Raw genomic sequence first — 21,925 nt, forward strand, 5'->3', positions numbered from 1 at the left:
TGAACGTTTGCAAAAACGGAAATAGACCATCACGATTATTGGTAGTTATTAGCATCATAGAGATTTCCTCTCCCCCCCCCCCCCACCACATTGGATACGGTCGGGAACCAAAGCCTATTTTGTGGGTCTGTCTACATGAGATTCTAAACACAGTCTCTGCTCTGAAATCAGCCGTCGGGAATGGGGTTCTGGGACTTTAAGACAGCCAAATGAGGTGGACAGGACGTGCGAGTTAGGGAGCTGTAAAAGCAGATTTTAAAAGGCTGTTTACTGATCAGTACCTGGAGCTAACAGCTTCACGTCAGGCTGAGCCCTCGGTTTTACAGGTACAACTTGGATTGGATTCATCTTTTTCAAAGCCAGCATTCCAGCTTGCGGCAATCCTGCCATCCAGCACATGCCGCTGCCCGTGACCCAGCTCAACCAGACAACAGCAGCAGTAAGGCCGGCAAACAGCTAAATGAGGGCAGCAGAAGCAGGCTAGGAACAGCAATGGGTGCTGGAGAAAGACGGCTGGTGGAAAACCCACCCTGGAAGCTCCAGCGAGGTCTCTGGGAGACTCACTCAGAGCCATCACCCACCTGCATGTAACAGAGTCAAGAAGTGAACACTGCACACTTGGAAGGCAGGAGCGGCGGGGGGGTGGAGCGGGGGGTGGAGGAGAGTTGCCCGTGTGTTGAAATAGTTCCTGTGAGTGTTCAATATTTGCCTCAGCCTTTGGGCAATACAGCACATAGGGACCAATTAATCCTTGGACAGAATTCACCCACTACTGCCCTCAAAGCTAGTCCTGTAACTTGTACGTGTTACACACATCAATTCTAACGTCCCTTCTCAAGGGCACGGGAGCAAACCAGCCCTGATTTGGGAGGGTGCTGTACAGAACCGGAAAACTAGCTTTCAGATGAGGCAGAACTACTGGCTCTGCATACATAGCTACGGGACAGGAAATTTGGGGGGAAGCAACAAGATATGGGGGAAATTGTCCATTTCTTTGGGTTTCCAGAGACTCAAGCATGCAGAAAAAGGAGTGAGTGACAGCCGTCTGAACGGAGCCTGACTAAAGCCCTGAAAGCTCTGCTCCCAATGCCAGAAGTTCACTAATATCAGCAGAGAGCCTCGACCAGCCCAAAGGGAGGGGAACTGCGTCCCCAGCCTCCCTCCCGGAGCACATTCAAATTCAGCCACAAAGGGCCACCCCCACTACAGCTCATCCTCTGAATCAAACTGTGGTCAGGGCCTCCTTTCCACAGGAATTCAGCCCTGGGAGGACTTCAGGCCAATACTTCTCTGCGAACAAAGAAAGAGCAGGTACAGATGGGCTCTTCACTGGAGCCGAGATCCAGTTAAAACAGGTTTCCAAGGTAACTAAGCCTCCTGGCGAACACCGCAGTCTCCCACAATCAGTACTTCGGGCTGAAGACAGCTGCCCTGCATCAATGTCACAGCAGCTTACGAGGCATTTCTGAGACGAGGGGCTAGACAATAGCCTTGATTTCCAGCCTTGCCCACAGAAGTTCACCTAGCCACGCCTCGGGCCTAGGTGCTGCTGCTGAACTCGCAGCAGCTGAACAGCAAGGCGCTCCGGATTGGTCGTACGTGGCGAGAAGATGGCCCTTGAATTACCTCTTCCCTAGCCTAGGAAACGCCCCCCCCCCCACACACACACACACACACCCACACTTTCCTAACAGAACTGCAGCAGGGATGGATGTACAGTGCATAGACAATCCACTGAGCTGTATGAAACGCGCAGAGACAGTGAGCACAAATACCCTCTGTCAGTAGAGGGCACTTCTGTTTCAAAAAGGATACCAGCCCTCACTTTTCAGGGCAGAGGTCAATTAACAGAGAGGGGGCTGGGGAAAAAACTTCTCCTCTGGGCCGGTTATTCTGTAATTGTTCAGAAGGAGCTTTCCCGAATCTTCCTCAGAAGCATCTGGTACCACACTGGGTTGGAGACAGAATATTGGACTAGACGGGCGACTGCTCTGATCTGGACTGACAATTCCCGTCTCTGCACATCAGCTTCACTCACTGTAACAAATGTGCCCACTTGCTTAATTTCCAGTTTCTCTGTCAGAAGAGACAAGATCTTACTGCAGCTTAAAATCACTCTGGGAATCTGAATAGCACCAAACCATTGCCCACTCCAAACGTCTTTCTAGCGTGCTGGGTAGGGGAACAGACAAACCCACAGCAAAGACAGCTCAGGGACTAAAGCCCCACCAGGCGTACGGTCACTGGATAGTTTGGCTCTTTGGGAAGCCCAGGTGTGGAAGACATTTATGAAGCCCCCAGTTAACAGCTGCACTGCACCAGTGCTACCAGTACTGTTAGCCTTCTGTCACCCAGGCACATCATACATCACACTCTCTGAAGGACTGTCGGTCCGAAGCTGTAAGCACAGACGTCCTAGGAGTTTGTTTATGAGGCAGGACCTGCCGATACATTTCATGGTGTTTCCAGGGCAAATAAAACTTACAGAGCTGCTGACATCCAGCGCTCTTCAATGATGACACCGCCCTAAAATAACCTCGAGAGAAGGTACACCGGCTGCACCCCAAGCTCTGAATAACTGAGCAGCCCGATGCCAGACGAAGTGCATCACCTCTTCCTCGTTAGAGGGAATTGCTCTCTACATGCAGCACATGAACAGCTTGCCCTCAGCCCAGTACCACGCCAATAAATTATGCATGTTTGCCCCCTGGCGGAGCAGCAGATCAATTTCTCAGTCATGGAAGCTCAGAGAATCGTGGTTTCTGGTTGTGCTTGGTCACGTCACCCAAAACTTGTGCTCCAGTTTTATTAACAGCTATGGGAAAGCTGCTAACGAGTGATAGGTTTGTTCCATGTATGAACTGGAAAATGGGGATGTTTCTACTAAACCACCTAGGTTCTCCCCTCCCAAGAGTCATCCGGCTTCTCCTGCCTTCCTGTGATTCTTTCACCCCCTCACACAGCATGTCCGTCTTCCCCGGGCCTGACTCTCGGGCCCAGCAGAGAGGTTGCCACAGCTGCTCTAGCAACAAAAGCAGGGTAAGCCTTAACCTACCTAATCTGAATAAATGTTTGGTTTGGGTCTCCATTTTGTACAGCGCCAAGCACACTGGCAGTGCTTCCTAAACAAACCACAGGAAGAAAGAGCCTGAACTCCCACATGTACACCGACAACTTCAGGAACTCAAAGGTGGTGGGGCAGATCCTTATAAAAGGGGTATTACGAGAGGAGGCATGTGACTGGCTGCACGGGTGATTGGCGTCAGTCTCCAGGTCTCCGCTCTCAGGCAGTTTACCCTCCCAGGAATCGTTACAGCCAGAGGATGGGAAATAGGACCACTGGCATTTAAGATTCCCTCCTGGTTTATTAAACTGAAATTACTGCAAATTGGCGGAGCTTTCAGCTCCTTCAGTACAGAGCTGTTTGCACAGACCGGCCCTTCTGCTACTGGGGTGCCAGCTCCTCTCACTCCAGCCCCTGGAGAGCACAGGATTCCTCCTGCCTGACAGTCCCTCCCCTTCTCTCCCACCCCAACAGATTTTGCTTCCCTTCACTGCATAAAACGGACCATTTTCTCTGCAAGCCTCGTTTTGAACTGAAGTGAACTCAGCCCAGGAGCATCTGGGCTCAGGAAGACGTTTCCGTTCTAGTTACTGCCTCACTGTTCCTGGTCTGGATGCCGTATGTGCGGGGGGTGGGCTCTTTGCTCCCATGGAAGAGGAAGGCAGCAGAGCCCCTAGGCCAGTTGCAACGGAAGCGCAAACTCTGCCAAGAGCATTCGGGGCTCCGGCAGGCTATTGCACACCTGAGCGAAAAAAGGACCAGTCCCAAGAGAGACGCTGCTGTCGAATCCAGGGAAATGGACCGTGGGAATGGGGAGGAGCTGGGGCATTGCTTTTCCGTCCCTGCTATGCTCCCAGTTCAGAAGTCTAGTCCTCGGAATGGTGCACCAATGGTCACCAAAGAGGGAGTGGGGCAGGAAGCCATGTGGCTCCCCTCAGCTAGCTGGGTAATGCCAAATAAAATACAGTATTGTGCAACTAGAGCCACTGAGCCCATCAAACCTTCCAGCATGGTCCCCGGATGCTCCCGGCAAGGCAGCGTGGGAAAGGAAGCTCTATTTCCCTGCACAATGGACGACAGCTCCAACAGTCTCCCGCTCTCACGCCCCCTTCTAGAGCCAGGAAAGCAGGGCATGGCGCTGCTTCTAACTCACCCCCGCGGGGTGTTCTCCTCCCAGCTTGGCCCCACGGGGGGCACCTGGCAAGGCAGCGCCTCAGAGTGCTCACTGCTGCAGGCAGGTGCAGCCCAGGGAATTCCTCGGCCTCCTCTCCGGTAACGCAGCACAGTCAGTCCACGTGACCTCTCTGCAGCCAGGCTGCTCCCTCGGACAAGGAGAAAAACTCCTGACGTGGATAGTGCCAGCGGCAGCGCCTGGCGTCCAAGATGGGCAGTAAGGAAGAGAACGGACGGGCCAGTGGTTAGCGCAGCAGGGCTGGAGGTGGAAGACCTGGATTCAATTCCCTGCTCTGCCACAGACTCCTTGTGACACCACGGCCAAGTCACTTTGTTTCCTTGTGCTTCAGCGCCTCATTTGTGCCATGGGGCTAACCACACGGCCCTGCCTGCTTCAGAGCAGGGTTGTGAAGCTCAATATAGTGACGACCGCGAGGTGCCGATACGCTATGGGAATGAGGGCACGGACGGCTGTGAAGGAGCAGCGCAGTCAAGGCAGGAGAAAGTTGTAACCTTCACACGGGACAGAGGGTGAATAAGCTTCCCACACCCAGCAGCAGCAGACAAATAAACCTGGGCCTGCTTCACGCGGAGAGCCCCATCTCCCCAGGTGGGGAGCAAGCGCCCAGGCCGGAGATATTTTCTTCTTTTAACCCGGGAGAGCTGCGTGTGGGCGTCTGTCGGGGGAGAGTCTGAGCAGCAGCTGCTTAAACCGCTGAGGCCAAAGTGGAGTGGGATTTACGAAGAGATGGGACATGCGCTCGGGCAGGGCTAGAACAGGCAGGGGCGCTGAGTTCGTTCAGACTGATGTCGAAGAGTCCCCACCCCCTGTGAGCAGAGGGAGCTGACCCCGGCGCTGGACAGTACACACGAACACCACGCAACGTCCCGACTCACACAGACGGCAGGACACCGCGCGGCCCAGAGGAGGAGATTGACTCATTAACGACTGACTTTTTGTAGACATTGTGGAGGCAGCAGGATCTGAGTGAGGAGCCCCTGGATTGGGAAGGTGTTCATGGAAACAGGGCACGTGGCTGGCTGGAAGAGCAGAAGAGGATGCGGAGGTGAAAGGGGGCTTGCAGTACAGGAGGAGGTCCAAGATGCGCTCCAAGGTTGTAAGAGTGCTAGTACGACCGATGGCGAGGGGGTTGGTATAACCCACTGCTGGGGGCTGGGAACCCCACCAAAAGGAGCACTACGCTGTTCCTAGCTCCCAGCCCAGGTCAGACGTAGTTAGCTGGCCGGCAAAGGGCAGTGGTTTGAGAAAGCAGTGGAAGGCAATTCCACCGGGGCTGGTACAACTAGGCTGCCCCCTGGCTAAAGGGAAGAACTCCCCAATAATGAATTCAGCATCTCAGCCCCCTTGTGAGGCAAGGGAGAATTACCAGCTCTGTTTCACGGGTGGGGAAACTGAGGCACAGAGGGGCGACATGACTTGTCCAAGTCTCACAGTCAGTCAGGGACAGAGCAAGGGATGGAACCCAGGAGTCCTGTCTCCTAGCCCTGCATATCAACCACCAGGCCATCCCGGGAGAGAACAGCACTTCCCTACCACCTTGACAGTAGTGTTGTGAGGATCAATACATTAAAGGTCTTTCTAAATGGGGACAAAAAGGGAGACCCCAGAACAATACAAATCCACAACCACAGTAATTGTGTTGCCTGAAGAAAGGCTTGAAGGCAGGGAAGCAACAGGGCTCGACAACTGTCTGTTGAGGTAGCCCGAGTTTGTTCCTAGGGTGGGGGAATTGGTCATGTTAAGTGTGCACATTAGCTTTGCACAACAGTGATCAAACCACTCCTCGGGAGATGAAAATTGACAATAGGGTCTGACGGGAAAGAACTGCCAGCAGCGTTCTCAAGAGACGGGCTTCGAACTGGAAGTGTGGGCTGGAAATAGCTGCAGCGCTGTTACAAACTGCCCGAGGCAGCGTCCAGCCCGGCGTCCAGGGACAAGGTAACCAGTTACCCAGGGGTGGTGTGGGTGCTGGCCCACTTACTGTCAATCAGCGGAGACCCTGGGGGCGAGGGGTGCTGGGGAGCCCACAGACGACAGAGGGATACATTTCACGCATCAGCTGGCTCGTCCCCGGCTCTGAGCGCCCACATGTGTGGGGAGAGGAAACCTTCTCACGGGTCCTGACAGAGGGCAGCCCAGACACCAGCGACTGCCCTCGTCACGTGAGGAACGAAAGCAATGAGGAGTCCATCCGCATCCCTGCTTAACGCAGCTCGCGCCCCTTTCCCCGCTCTGATAGGATGGGGACTGATCGCCGGCTCTCCTGCCCTTTGCTCTTCCCAACGGGGCTCTCCCGCGCTGTGGTTTTACAGCTCCAGAAAGAAGCCTGAGCCTTTTAAAGGCGGGATTTGGTTGCTCCTCTATCAGCTGGCTGCTGCTGCTCCGTTTTCCACGGCTGACTTCATTCAGCGCCGAATTCCGTAACTGCGGTCGGGTTTTAGCGCTCAGCTGGTGCCTGTCAGGGGTACGGACAGTCTGTATGGGCAGGCTCCCCATCACCTGCTCCTGCTCCCCTCAGCTCCCCAGGATACAAGAGTCACTGGGCTGAGAAATAACTGCACCAGCTTGCCAGAGCCGGCCGCGGGCAGGTGGGGGGAAGACAGCAGCAGCTCCAAGAACTAGGCAGCCTGATGTAAAACTGCCCCAGTACTTTCTTCTCTACACAACCCCCGAGCCTGTCCCCTGCTGCCCCACCCCAGGTCCCAGCCACCAGTGGAAGTGGGGGAAGTAATGGGAACGTTACCAGCTGGAACAGAGGCCAAGGCAGTGGACCGGGGCTCGTTTGAACGGCTCTTTGATATCACAGCAGTTAAGACAAATTGAATTTTCTAACTTTGGGCCAAGGTCAGGTGAACCCAAAACTTTTTGTAAGTCAATAAAACTGTGATCTCATCCGTAACAAGCGCAGGCACTAGATAAGGTGGGGCCAAGCTATTTCTACCCTGGCCAACCCTCCTGAGCAGGGTACACTCAACGTGACAGCGCAGACTCCTTCACTGAGCTAACCAGGCGCCCAGGAAGGGAAGGCTGCAATAGCTTCAGATGGGTCCTCGGGCAAAGCCATGGCCAGGAGCCGTAAGCGACACCAGCAGCACTGCAACGGGCTCAGACAGACGAGGCATGGGAGAAAGGAAGAGGACATGCCGAGGGAAGAAGTGGAACTAGGCAGAAGTGCAGCCTCTAGAATGATGGTTCCCAAACTGGGGGTCGGGGTCATGGCGATCCCTACTGTGCAGAGGATGCCATTTTGTTCTTCAAAATGGCACCTCCATGCTGCCTGGGGTCCTGGCGGAAAGACTGCATTAAAATGGCAAATCTGGGAACCTCTGCACTAGAGGAACTAGTCAGACCACATGGACTCAGGAGCCAGCAGCATGCCCATGGCACAAAACTATGTATCCTTCACCACATACAACCCCAAGGACCCAGTGCGGGGGTGAGATCAGCTCACAGAGGAAACACAGGCATCTGAAGCTGAACCCAAGCAAAAGAGAGGTGATGCTGGTGTGCAGGGGAAAGCTTTCGGAAGAGTTTTCAGCCATGGTGCAATCTCCTTTGGTTACAAGTACACAGCCACCGTTGGTCAGTTCAGTCCATAGTCTGAACACTGCAGGGAGTCTCCTTCGCAACACAGGCTACTGCGAGCACATCAGACCTGACCTCGACGCTCCACACTGGCTTCCTATAGAATTTTTACTTAAGTTCAAGGTCTCGGTCCTTATCTTCATGCTGCTCCATGGCCTGGGACCCGGGAATGTAAAAGAACCTAGAGCTCCAGGACGAAGACCATGGCCAACAGCTACACTCTGCTGCCACGATGCAACTCTCTACAACAAGGGTGAAGTTCATCTGTGAAGAAGACAGAACCTTCTCAGGGGCCAGGCCAAGCCTGTGACATGAACTCCCTCCGGAACAAAGGACGATCACAAACCTCACCATCTTCTGCTCCAAGGTCCATGGTTCTTTGACCTGCCTTCTTTAACATAAACCCAAAGCAACATGCATATTTAAAAAAAAAAAAAACACCTACCAAAACAAGCCACTCCACTGCATATTGTCCCCCTGGGGAGTGGCTGAGAGAACAAACACCAGCTGTGTAGTCCCGTGAATGAATGCACGTCTCGAAGGCACTCAGAGGCTACAGTAATGAGTGCCATAGAAGAACCTAGACAGACCAGAGGAAGGGAAGAGCTCACTCCTCGAGGCTGCCAGCTTCCAGCCCCAGCTCTCCAGGCTGCTGAAGTCTACAAGAAGCTGAGTGGGCTTGGAAAGCAGCAATGCAGAGTTTGTCCAGTTTTGCTGTTCGGTATCTGAAAGGTCAAGTCTTGTGTCATTGACTTTTCTTTCACAACGATGCACTTTGAGTATTACGATCTAGCACAAGGGAGCTGAACAGACTTTCCCCCTGTATCAGTCATGGGTTTAATTTCACCCAAATGCACAAGCTCTCGTTCCTCGTGCCCATCCGTCGCTGCACTACAAAAAGCCAGGCTGACCAAGAGATCATTTACTATTTCCACTGGAAGGAAATGTTCAACAGGCCTCTTCTTCCCGTTTGCAGCAATCTCTAAAGCTTGGAAGCATTTCCTTCCCTGCCTCTGTATCCTCCTGGCACAGACACTGGTGCAGCCACCATCATCACTGGGTCAGCTGGAATGGGACAGCTATGCCGAGCGATACATAACTCTCTGCTCCTCCGGAGCCAGCAAGTGGTGCTCACAGCCCGGTTCTGCCGGGCCTCCAGCCCTGCGTGTATTTCTGAATGAGTACGTGGACACTCAAAAGCCAGAGAACATTGGTCACAATAAAGTTTGATCAGCTTGAAGGGAGGTTAAATTTTAGGCCTTTACTTTCTTTTACTAAAACCTCTTTCCAAGCCGTTCACCATTTGACCAATCGGCTCTTCAGTCATGCTCCTGCTGGCAGCTACATGCATGGTATCTCCCACCTCGCCTAGCCGATTCACTGAGACACTTGTTACTCCACTCTCCCCCCTTGTGCTTCCCAGGCTAGACAGCTACTGCAGCCCGTGACAGTCTGGAAAGAACTGGTTCAAAAACTGCCCAGCAACACGAATCAATGAACTGAATCGGTCTTGATCCATTACTGGAGTACAAGAAATGACATCAGTGACAAATGCTCTTGGTGGTCAATACCCGAGCCCCAAACTCCCGTGATTAATAATGCAACCTGAACGATGTACTGATCCAGTGAGATTGTGTATTACATGTATCGAAAGCCAGTTTTAAAATACCTTTCACTGTTTCCTCGTCTCTGCTCAGTTAGTAGGGCTGCCATTTTAATACTTTCCACCAGCAAACTTTGCACTTCTAGAGCACTTATCCAGGGAACCCAAAGCCCTTGCCAAAAGCGGGAATTATCCTCATTTTACAGATAGGAAAACTGAGGACAAGAAAGCTTAAGTGACATGCCCACGGTCACAGAGCAAGTCGGCATAAGGAATAGAAACGAGGTCTTTTTAGTAGCATAGAAAGAATCTGCTTCGCTATTAGTATAAAAATCCTGGCATTGTAGAAGGTGCTGTGCATTTCAAGTGTTTTCGCTTTAACAGTGGGTTCAGCAACTGTTTGAACTAAGCAAGATAAACTAAGAACTTACAGCGCTTACCTTACAATAATGGAGAAACTGAGTCAATGCTTTCTAATGCAAAGATGATTTTTAATCCGACTTTGCAATCAATTGCCCTGTTAAATAGCAGTTTCATCATTTTTATTATATTTAAGATTTCTTATAAAGCGACTTATTCTTGCTATTATGTGTAGACATTAGAATCTCTCGCCTATTCCTATAAATGTGGTTTTCCTTTAAAGCAAACCATAGCAGCTCTGAAGAAGTTATCCGTATCTACAAGTTCTGGGGGAATTGCTCAAGCATCACTAATTTTGAGGTGGGAGGAGTTGAAGGAATGAGGTCTTTTATATAAAGGCTTAAATGAGTCACAACTCTTTCAGAATAGCTTATACATGCGAAACAATATCAACCAGCACATCTACAGCGATTTCCATCTCCAAAGTGCTGTACAAACATTAACTAATTAGAAAAGTGTTCAATGAAATTCACATGCACAGACCCCTCCCTCATGACCAGCTAAGTCAACATCTTATCTTATTTTCACAGAGCTGGGAGCAGAATTTAATATTCATCACAGCAGGGAACTGGATGGATCTGATCAGAATTCCTCCGGCAGCTCTGTCAATTCACCTCGATCTCGACCTTCAATAACCGCAAGTCCTTCACAAGTACTGATTACCAGACGTGCCAAACAGTGCAGCTGTTTTGAAAAGTGGTCAAAATGTCTGCCAAGGAATAGGTGGATGCCATCACATTCATCATAGCTTATGACCCAAGACAGATTTCCAGCTGAGTCACCTACGATGGTACATAAACTCTTGCAGAAGCAAATAAGGTTTTTCCTTAGAGAACGGAAGAAGCTTCCAGAGTGACCACGGTCCAACCTTGGTCTCAAACAGAAAGCCAATAACTTGCTAACTTTAAAAGGTTCAGAACAGTTCTACTACACAACTATATTAAGAGAATGTGAACACACAATAGTCAGAAAATACCAAAGCACCCTTAACTCTGCCCCCTTGTGTGCGCACACTACAAAGTCGTTCATTACATGAATACATTTGCTCTTTCCAATACTACGCATCATACCATTTTTTCTAGAACCTACAACATACACATGTAGCAACCTCAGCTATTGTGTCCACCAAAGAGAGACAGTGACCATCAAATATACCAGAAACATACTACATGGTTGTAGAGCACGTTGCGTATTGTGCGTAGGAGAAATAGGATGTGATCATAGAGTCATAGAACAGGAAAGGACCTCGAGAGGTCGTCTAGTCCAGCCCCTGTACTCAAGGCAGGACTAAGTATTATCTAGCCCATCCCTGACAGGTGTTTGTCTGACCTGCTCTTAAAAATCTCCAGTGATGGAGATTCCACAACCTCCCTGGGCAATTTATCCCAGCGCTTAACCACCCTGACAGGTACAAAATTTTTCCTAATGTCCAACCCTAAACCTCCCTTGCTGCAATTTAAGACTATTGCTTCTCGCCCTGTCCTCAGAGGTTAAGAAGAACAATTCTTCTCCCTCCTCTTGTAACAACCTTTTATGTACTTGAAAACTGTTCTGTCCCCTCTCATTCTTCTCTTCTCCAGACTAAACAAAACACAATTTTTTCAATCTTCCCTCATAGGTCACGTTTCCTAGATCTTTAATCATGTTTGTTGCTCTTCTCTGGACTTTCTCCAATTTGTCTACATCTCTTCCGAAATGTGGCACCCAGAACTGGACACAATACTCCAGTTGAGGCCTAATCAGCGCGGGGTAGAGCGGAAGAATTACTTCTCGTGTCTTGCTTACAATACTCCTGCTAATACAGCCCAGAATGATGTTTGCTTTTTTTGCAACAGTGTTACCCTGTTGACTCATATTTAGCTTGCGATTCACTGTGACCCCCAGATCCCTTCCCACAGGACTCCTTCCTAGGCAGTCGTTTCCCATTCTGTATGTGTGCAACTGATTCTTCCTTCCTAAGTGGAGCACTTTGCATTTGTCCTTATTGAATTTCATCCTATTTATTTCAGACCATTTCTCCAGTTTGTCCAGATCATTTTTAATTTTAATCCTGTCCTCCAAAGCACTTGCAACCCCTCCCAGCTTAGTATCAGCCGCAAACTTTATATGTGCATTCTGTATGCCATTATCTAAATCATCTATGAAGATATTGAACAGAACCGGACCCAGAACGGATCCCTGCAGGACCCCACTCTTTATGCCCCTCCAGCATGACTGTGAACCACTGATGATTACTCTCTGGGAATGGTTTTCCACCCAGTTTTGCACCCACCTTATAGTAGCTCCATCTAGGTTGCATTGCCCTAGTTTGTTTATGTTGATCATGTAATTACAAATTGTATTGGAATGATACACACAAGGGGGCAGCGTCCATGGTCTCAGGAGGTAACACACCAATTCTTCTGAGCAAAAGCAATAGCAATAGAACAGCAAACACGGCAATGAGGCGATTACCACACTCAGCGGCTTGGCCTTTCCTTTTTTGGGCAAAGCTGGTGATTAACTGGCTGTGGCAACAGAAGCTCCACAACAACGGTTTCACTTAAATTCCTGACAAAGCAACACAAACCACTGACTCCCCCACGCAACGTGCAACAGCAATGCACAGCTCTACAGCTTAAGCCCACGAGGGTAGGTGGTCATTATGTATTACAACAGATCATTATGCACACAGCCAACAGTGGGAAAGACAGAAATCAGAAAGCTGTATGCTGCTTCAAGAGAGACCTCTGTGCTCAAACGAGAAAGCAGGGTTCAAAACCGATTGTGGAGAACGAGGGAGCGATCTGTATTTATGAGTATCACCTGCACCTCACCTTGTTTGATATTATCCTTGCTGACTGCATGGAGCTAAATCAGGGGAGGCTGCTGGGGAGAAAAACAGGAAACGAAACAATGACAGAGCTAAGGTACCTCCAGAGGGAAGACCCAGGGTCCTTCGGGGAACAAGGGGGGAGCTGTTAATTGGGAAACCAACCAGGTTAGCGGGTTCGGTTTTCCGAGGCCTAGGATCCAAGGGGCACCAAACCACGAAAGACCCCAGCCTAGGGAGGAGGGGGGAAGGGGGCAGCAGTGGCTGGAGTGAGGCTGTGGCAGGGACGCTGGGAGAACACGACCGGGGCTGTCTGTCTCTCCCAGGCCAGGAGGAGGGGTCTAGGCGGAGTGGAACTGACCCAAGGGAAAGGATACCGTTTTGGCAGGACCCAGGCGTACAGGCCTTTCCCTGTTTTATCTCTTTGCTCTGCTGGCTGTGGGCCTTTGGGTGAATAAATACTTTGCTTCAAAGAAGCGGTTTCTGAGTCACTTTAATCAGCTGCTCGAGTCTGGGTGCCACAGGTAAAGGGCGGTGGGCCTGTCGTGTTAGCACAGCTGGGAAACGGGGCTGCAAGCCCAGAGAGCCAGCTGGAGAGTGCCGGGACCACGTGGTTGGAGGAGGGTGAAGACGGCAGCACTCGGGAGGGACGCGCAGCGCCCCTGTCACCATGACACCTATGCTATCCTGTTTCTTTTGTTCGCGGTCTTGGATATAAGCTGGATACTCGGAGCAGAGGATTCTGGTGGACACAGAAGGAGCCGCTCCGTTCAGGACTTGGCTGATCATTACAAAATGCAACTAGAAATATTTTTAAAGGCAAGAAAACGTCAAAGGGGTCAGCTCCCCAGACAGCTTCACACCCACGCTGCTCATGGTAAGACACTTGGACCCTTCCCTCATTCTTCACCAGCCAGCCAATCGGTGTGGGCATCTGAGCCCACCTAGGTGGGGACGGATAGCATGCTCCCGGCCACGATGTATTAATACCTACGGAGCACCCCCTGTGCTATGGATTTATTTCGAAATACAACGGGCGGGGGTAAAAGAATAAATCCGATAGGCAGCTAAGGGCTGGACCAGAGACCGTTCTCCTGCAAACTCTCATGAGCATGAAAAGGGAAAGCCACCTGTGTGACAGTATGTAAGCACCAATATGTACCCAGGAGCAGGGTGTCCAACAGGACGTCCACACGCTGATTGACAGCAGCATCAGCACAACAGGGTGGGTTGTATTTGTGGCTGTGTTTCCTTTCACGGCGACCTGACTCCTCCGCGTCTCACTGAAGCTCTCGCCCGGAGCTCAAGTCCCAGCAGGAGACTGCAACAGTTTTCAGAGGCGCCGCAGCTGCTGGCCTCCCGTGCCCAGAGGAAGAGCTTCTCGCCATTGCAGGGGACACTCGCTGTCTGACCCGCCAACACTAGACTCCGGAAGGGAAGAGATGGCTCTGCACAACTCTGCCGTCGTCGCCTACAATTCTCATCTCAATTCCTCTACACCCTACACTCTGCTGCCTCCTCTCCGCACAACGCTTTGTCTCCTTCTCCCACTCAGTTCTATGCCTGGAGCAGCCTTCCTCCTCCGATATGCCATGCACAACTCCCTCCCCGCCCGTCAGTCACTCCTCACAAGTCTTCCCATTTGTCTGCCAGCCCGTATCTCTGCCCGGGTCTCACTATCGCTACGCCACAGGGCTCACCACAGAGCCCTGGCCTCAGTCTGCGCAGCTCCTGCATTAGGAAGGGACTGAGGCAGGCCTCTAGGGCTCTCTGTTAGGCATCTCTGGAGCTTCAGGCCGAAGTCGCTCTGGAGCGCCACAGTTCTGAAGGTTTGCAGACCTGGAGCTCCCCTCTGCAGAGCCCTGGTGGCACTACAGCGAGAGGAACCGTTTCTGTGGTTTGGCACAGGAAGCAGATAGGGAGCATGCCAGCCGGGGGCTCAGAAAGGACAGAGCAGGGTACAGAGATTTCTGTATCCTGATAGGGCATCAGCTGGCCAACAGACCACGGACAAAACATCCCCGTCCACTCGTGCCGGGGCAGGAGCATCATGGGAAATCAAACAGCTCCCTGGTGAAGCAATATCACTTGAACCACCCAATGGGTCCCCAGGGAGAGCCAGCTTTTCGGAAATCAGCCTGCCCTAGACATCGTTCAGGAAACTCACACCTGTTACAGGTGCGGTGTCTTAATTCCAGTCTCCCCGGGCTTGTGTGAATTAGCGAAGCAGCTGCTGATGAGTGGCATTCCCCTGCAGGAAAAACGACAGCACAATCCTCACTGCAATACGTTTCTTCCTAAGAGGAGCTCACTGAGCATCCAGAATCTCACCCAAACACTGAGCTCTTCAAGTGTGCAGGGTACGTCAGCACACCCACACTCGACCAATCCCGAGCGTTTTACTCTGCCCGGCTTTCCTTTCAGAGCGCAAGCAGCACTTCACTTTCCTGAGCCTTGTATCAACAGCACCTCATTAGTGGGCACTAACAAAACTGGCCCTGGATATGAAGGCCTGGTCTACCCCCCAGTTAGGTTGCGGTCTACGCCACAACGTTGCTCCCACCAACGTAAGTCACCCACTACACCGACTTAACTCTGCCCCCGCGCCAGGCGTGGTGCGTAGGTCGGTGTACTTAGGTCGACGCAGCGTCATGTAGACACAGCGCTGACTGTTCCACCTGGCAGGGCTGCGGCTGTCTGCGCCCCACGCTGACAGTCGGTGCAAGAGCTCCTGGCGAGGACATGCACCGCCGACAGAAGACACTAGTGTGGACACACACAACTGATTTAATTACTGCGGTGGCTGTACGTTAGCGCAACTTAAGTCACCTCAACTTTGCAGTGAAGACATGCCCTGAGTCTCAGAGTGAAGTGGGAAGGGGATGAAATTTTTAGAAAGGAAAGTTTAGGTTTATGATGATTCCTCACAGTGAGATCATTAAACTATGGACTAGTCTCTTAAGGGATGTGGTGCAAAGGTTATCGCTCGGCACTTGCAGAAGCAGACGCGGTAAAGCCCTGATCAACGTGCTGTAGGGAACAGCCTGCCATGGCCAGGCAGAACTGAGCTAACAGGGAGGTGTGCGTTCCATCCTGCAATTACAGCACAGTCACTGCCTGGTACCGTTTCTACTGGCATTGATTTCACTGCCACACAACCAGTCCTCTGGGGGCTCGGTTCTGAAGAAAGCAACTGGAAAGAACTCACTAATTAATTAAGGGCACCCACTTCGCCCCCTACAGGAATAAACCGAGAAAGGCAGGCTGGGTCACGTCACAAAAGGCCAAATGAAATCACTGAAAAGGAGTCTGATTGTTAGTGCATTTCCATGTCCCTGCACCCAGCTGGGCACAGCGACCGAAGGAAAGTACTTGACTGCGAATTGAGAACCACTTCAGAAACCCCTCAGCACATCTTTTCAACAGCCATCCTCTAGCCAAGTTCCTGGCGAGAGCTGCATGAATCCAGCCAAGCCACCAATCCCAGACCTGAACCACAACTCCCAGAGCAGGACACAGGGGATCAGGTCTCCTTCAATGTGCAGAAACCTCCTTTTTCACCCACAAAGGCGAGGGGAGTAATTGCACCCTCCTAGCTCAGCTGCGTGTAGGACTGGAAGAGAAGCTTGGAAATTAGCCAAGGACAAGGCCTGTTAGGGCACTTGGTCCATCGCCCGCAGTGAATACAAAGATTGCACCGCCCAATAAAAGCACACAGTGCTGTGCCCACGTTCATGTGAACTGACTCCCTTTACTGGAACACAAAAGCAGGCCTCTAAAAGGCCTTTTCTTGCGCGGCGGGGGGCGTGGCACAAAGTGCCCCCGCAGCGGACAGCACAAGGGCCAGAGTTTAGATGCATCTCCTCCTTCCCATTGATATTTGTGGGCAAGCGATTGCGCAGCGCCTCACACAAGCCGCTCCATAGCCCACCTGCTGCGACAAACCCAGTTTCTCCCGCACCGCATCCCCCCGCTACTCCCCGCCGTCGGAGGGAGAAACAGCCTCTGTTAGGAATGCTGCTCCCAGCAGGTAAGTGGGGCTCCAAGGACTGATATGACATATAAAAACCATGAGGCACTTGGATACCATGGCAATCCAGGCCAGACAAGAAGGCAGATTAGCTACTATTCTAAGGCTCCAAGAAGAATCTAAGACAGATACAGAGAAGGAGGAGGAGGAGGAGGAGGATTTTTGAAGGGGATCTAATTACCAGGCAGTGATTTTTAAAAGGAAACAGAGCAGTTTTGACACAAGCTGGGGTTTGAAAAGTTCCCAAGGAAAGAGCGCTCGGAGCGAGGGGGCCCAGCTCCTGCAGCATGCACAAAGAGGTGAACGCAAAGGGTCCCAGGTACCTGACCAGAGCTCCCGCCAGGTATAATGAAGCCTCACTCTGCATTTCTTCTGGTAGCACAGCAGCTTGTGCACGATCTGAATGCACCGCCTGGAACAGAGAGAGGACAGCAAGATTATCACTCACCACGAGACACGGCCGTGGCCATTTTAAACCCTTACGCAGCAGACCTTTCGCCTTCCAGGAAGGGACGAGCCAGCGGATGGCAGGGTGCGTCTCTTGGGGCAAGCTGAACCAAGCTCCTAGCTAGGAGGGCTCGACTCACTCTCTCAGGCCCGCTGCCCTGAGGGAAGCAGGACCACCTGGAGAGAGCCTCTTGTAGGGCAGCGTTCAAGCTCCCGGTGACTGAATGTGCTACAGAAACACTTACAGAACAGTGCCCGGGGCACTCTTGGGTGGCTGGTTTCTCAAATTTGGACAGTCTTCCTCACAGGGAGAGTCACTGCCCTGGCGTGAGGCGCCTGTAAGAGCCACGAGGCTCGCACAACTGACAGGCTTTGCCAGAGTTCAGTGAGCTGGCAAGTTCCTGGAATCTGGGAGCAGTTACAGGTGCAACAGACCGTATCAGCTCCACACACACACACACACACGACAGCATCACAAGCACACACAGGTCCCTGCAAGGTCCCCAAGCAAAACTCAGGGGGCGTCCAGGAGACAGCACTGAGCTCACTGCCCGTGCTGAATAAGCGCCAGAGGCATCGCCTGCAGACACTGCCAGCTCCAAAGCAGTGAGCATGGCACTTGGCAGATCTACGGCATATCTGAGTCTTCCTACTGAACTCACAACCAGCGTGCCTGAGCCCCTCCAGACTTTTTAGGAACGAGTCCATCTGTGAAGCTTACTGGGCAAAGTCTGCAGGATCTTGAAAGAAAACAGTTGCATTCCTGTTTGGTAACCGTTCTTCTTCAAGATGCTTTGCACATATCCATTCCACTTCAGGTGCACGTCCACCAAAGCCGGAGAACTTTCCCCCATAGCGGTACCCGTCAGGGCGGTGCATGCACCCTCCACACACTTGTGCTGCTAGCCAAGGGCATAAAGGGGCAGAATCACACTAGAAGCCAGAGTTTGCTGCCACTCTGATGCAGGGTGGAAGGAGGGTGGGTTGTGGAACGGACATAGAATCACAGGGTTAGAAGGGACCGCAAGGGTGATCTCCTCTAACCCCCGGCCCAAATGCAGGATTTGAGCAGCACAATACATGTGCAGTGTATCGTGAAGCACAACAGTACTGAACAGGTATGTAACTATTTTTATCTCAGTGTCTGCACACGGCATAAGTAATTCCAGATGCAGGAAGGTACTGGAGTCTACCCATCAAGGAGTCCAACCCCATTCTCCCAAATCTAGCATCCTCTCGTCAGGCCTGGGGGACAGCGTAATGAGGAGTGAATGTCTGACCCAGATGCAGCCCTGCAATAGTCATTGATGGGTAGGTGACCCAAGGAAGCAGCTGATGCAGCATGAGCTCTTGTAAAGTGTGCTAAAAGTCTCTGAGGTAGAAAAACTTTAGCACTATCATAGCACAGATGAATGCAAGAGGAGACCCAGGAAGACATCCCCTGAAGTGACAGGTTGTCCTTTCATCCCGTCAGCACAGGAGACTGTTGGACGAGGAAATGCCCTGAAGTTCGTGCATAGATCCAATATTGCCTGAAACCGACCTCAAAGCAGCCAGTCATCCAGATATGGGTGCCACCTCGAGGGCTGATGGCAAGTCAAAGGGGGGAGGACCATAAACCAATAATGAAAATCTGCTACAACAAATTTTAGTAGGGCTGGAAGGGTCTTCAAGAGGTCACCAAGTCCAGCCCCCTGTACTGAGGCAGGACCAAATGTACCTAGACCATGCCTAGCAGGTGTTTGTCCAACCTGTTCTTAAAAACCTCCAAAGAGGGGGATTCCACAACCTGCCTTAAGAACATATGAATGGCCCAGTCTCCTGTCTTCCGACAGCGGCCAATGCCAGGTGCCCCAGAGGGAATGAACAGAACAGGGAATCAAGTGATCCATCCCCTGTCGCTCATTCCCAGCTTCTGGCAAAGCCTTGGAAGTTTATTCCAGAGTTTAAGTACCCTTATAGACCATTTTTTCCTAATAGCCAACCTAAATCTCCCTTGCTGCAGATGAAGCTCATTCCTTGGCCTACGTTCAGAGGACTTGGAGAACAGGTGATCACTGTCCTCTTTATAGCAACTGTTATCATATTCAAAGACTTATCAGGTCCCCCCTCAGACTTCATTTCTCAAGATTAAACATGACCAGTTTTTTTAACCGTTCATCATAGGCCCGGTTTTCTAAATCTTTTATCCCCTTTGTTGCTCTCCTTTGGTCTCTCTCCAATTTATCCACATTTTTCCTAACGTGTGGAGCCCAGAACTGGACACAATAGCCCAACTGTGGCCTCACCTGTGCTGAGTAGAGCAGTTATTTACCTCACATTTCTTACATGAGACTCCTGTGAATACGCCCCAGAATATTAGCATTTTTGCAACTGCATCACATTGTTGACTCATTCAATTTGTGTTCCACTGTAACCCCTGATCCTTTACAGCAGTGCTACCACCTAGCCACGTAGTTGTGCATTTGATTTTTCCTTCCTAAACGTAGTACTTTGTACTTGTCTTTATTGAATTTCATCTTGTTGATTTCAGACCAATTCTCTGATTTGTCAAGGTCATTTTGAATTCTAACCCTGTCCTCCGAAGTGCTAGCAACACCTCCCAGTTTGGTGTCATCGCACATTTTAGAAGCATACTCTCCACTCAATTATCCAAGTCACTAGTGAAAATATTGACTAGTACCAGACCCATGAATGACCCCTGCGGGCCCCCACTAGATATGCCCTCCCAGGTGTGAACCCTGGATAATCACTCTGAGTATGCTCTGTCAATCCACTGTATAGTCATTTCATTTAGACCACATTTCCCCAGTTTGCTTATGAGAATGTCACGTGGGACTGTACCAAAAGCCTTATTAAAAAATATATATATATCAAGAAATACCACGTCTACTGCTTCCCTCGTATCCACTAGACCAGGAACGCTGCCAAAGGAGGAAATGAGGTTGGTTTCGCAGGATTTGGTCTTGACAAACCCACGTTACCTATTTTTTATAATCCTATTGTCCTCTAGGTGCTTACAAATTGATTGTTTAATAATTTGTTCCAGTACTTTTCCAGGTATCAAAGTTAGGTTGACTGATTTATAATTCCCTGGGTCCTCGCTTTCCCTTTTTAAAAGATAAGTACTATGTTTGCCCTTCTCCAGGCCTCTGGGACCTCACCTGTCCTCCATTAGAATTGCTAATGATTCTGAGCTTGCTTCTGAGATCTGTGGGCAGAACTTTCTCTTAGGGCCTGGAGTATAAATGCCCAAAGATTTTAGGGTTGCCCAGAATCTCTAAGAGTGCAAATTTTCATCTGTTTTCCCCCCCGAGAACAGATTCAGGCCCTCAAATGGCAAGTCCTCAATTGTTTGCTGGACTTCTGTTGGTATGCTCGATAACTGCAGCCAAAAAACCTAATGCACAGTGATTCCTGTTGTCAACACTTGCGCTGCCAAGTCTGTCTTGTCCAATGCAGCCTGTAAAGATGGTCTTGACACCAGGTGGCTTTCATTTAGTAGCACTCTGGACTCCTCTTTAGCATCATCTGGCAGCTTGTCTGTAAATTGGAACACTGAGTCCCAGCTGGAATAATCCTAATGGGCTAAGAGGGCCTGTCGGATGGTTTGCAGTCCTGAAGACAAATAAACCATTCTCCCAAATAAGTCCAGCTTCTTTTGCATTTTTGTCCTGGCCTTGGTTTCTCATTCACAGCTGCCACTACCAAAGGTCTGGATGTGAATAAAAATACTCATGCCCCTGAGATGGAACTTGGGGCCTCTCCTTTGTTCTCTTGGCAGTGGGTGTCAGAGAAGAGGGAGTTTGCCAAAGAATTTTGGTGGGCTCTAATAGGCTGAATATCCACCAATCTGTGTGGATTATCCTGCACCAATTCACTCTGACTACCCGGGAGGTGGCTATCCTTTCCAGAAATTCCCAGACGATTATAAAATGTACCAGACCTGGGAAAGACTGTTCCAGAACAGTAGGGTCATGTGGTGACGATGGGGAAGGGTTGAGCAGAGGCACTAAAGTGTCGGTCTGCGCCACTGTTTGCTGAACAGCCATAGCAGGTGGGTCAGAACCCAGAGGGATAAGATCCCTCAGTTGCTGGTTACTGGGTGTCAGTACCGAGACCAGTACCAGATGGAGCACAGCACCTTCCTGGGGACCTAGTAGAGCCGCGTCTAGGAGAAGATGACCTTGAGTCTGGAGGAACTCCCCATGGATTCCAGAAAGGCCACTGCTGTACATGACATGGTACCAAGGACGAACCTCACGGCATCCTACCTCTGCACTTGCTTCTGTCAGAGCCACAATACTTGGGCCTTGACTTGCATGAAGAGGAACGAGGAGACGCTCAAGACCTCTAATGAGATCTCAATATGTAAGGCTCTGAGGAAGAGTCAGCATTCGAATGCCAAGGCAGCACAGTACCAGATGGAGTAGCTGGAGACCAACACCTGGACCAACAAGCAGTGGACGGTGCCAGAGGAAGCATCCGAGCCTTTCCTGCTGAAGGGACCATAGGTTTAGTCTGCTGCACAACAGAGCTTCCAGACCCTGATGGTGTAGACAAAGGCTCAGTTCCAGACGGCGCTGAATGCGTAGGTGCCGAAGATCCCAACCAGGGCTTGCATGGCAGGAACAGTTGGTACCTGGACTTTGGCCTGCATCAGTGGAGTCCGGCACGGACAGGCACAAAAGGTCCCTGGCCGCTGCATAAACCTCAGAGATCGTTGGCACCGATATACCAGGGTGCATCGCAGAGGAAGCTGATGCCAC

General features: G+C 51.0%; 1 protein-coding gene across 1 annotated transcript in view; it reads right to left on the minus strand.

Moving 5' to 3' along the window:
- ARMH3 (armadillo like helical domain containing 3) overlaps positions 1-21,925 on the minus strand; it is a 160,489-nt gene that overhangs the window by 89,698 nt on the left and 48,866 nt on the right. Inside the window, 1 exon segment of the mRNA XM_008179796.4 lies at positions 17,033-17,121. Coding sequence (XP_008178018.2) covers positions 17,033-17,121 — 89 coding nt within the window.

This window comes from Chrysemys picta, chromosome 7 (assembly GCF_011386835.1).
Source record: "Chrysemys picta bellii isolate R12L10 chromosome 7, ASM1138683v2, whole genome shotgun sequence".
NCBI classification, from domain to species: Eukaryota; Metazoa; Chordata; order Testudines; family Emydidae; genus Chrysemys; species Chrysemys picta.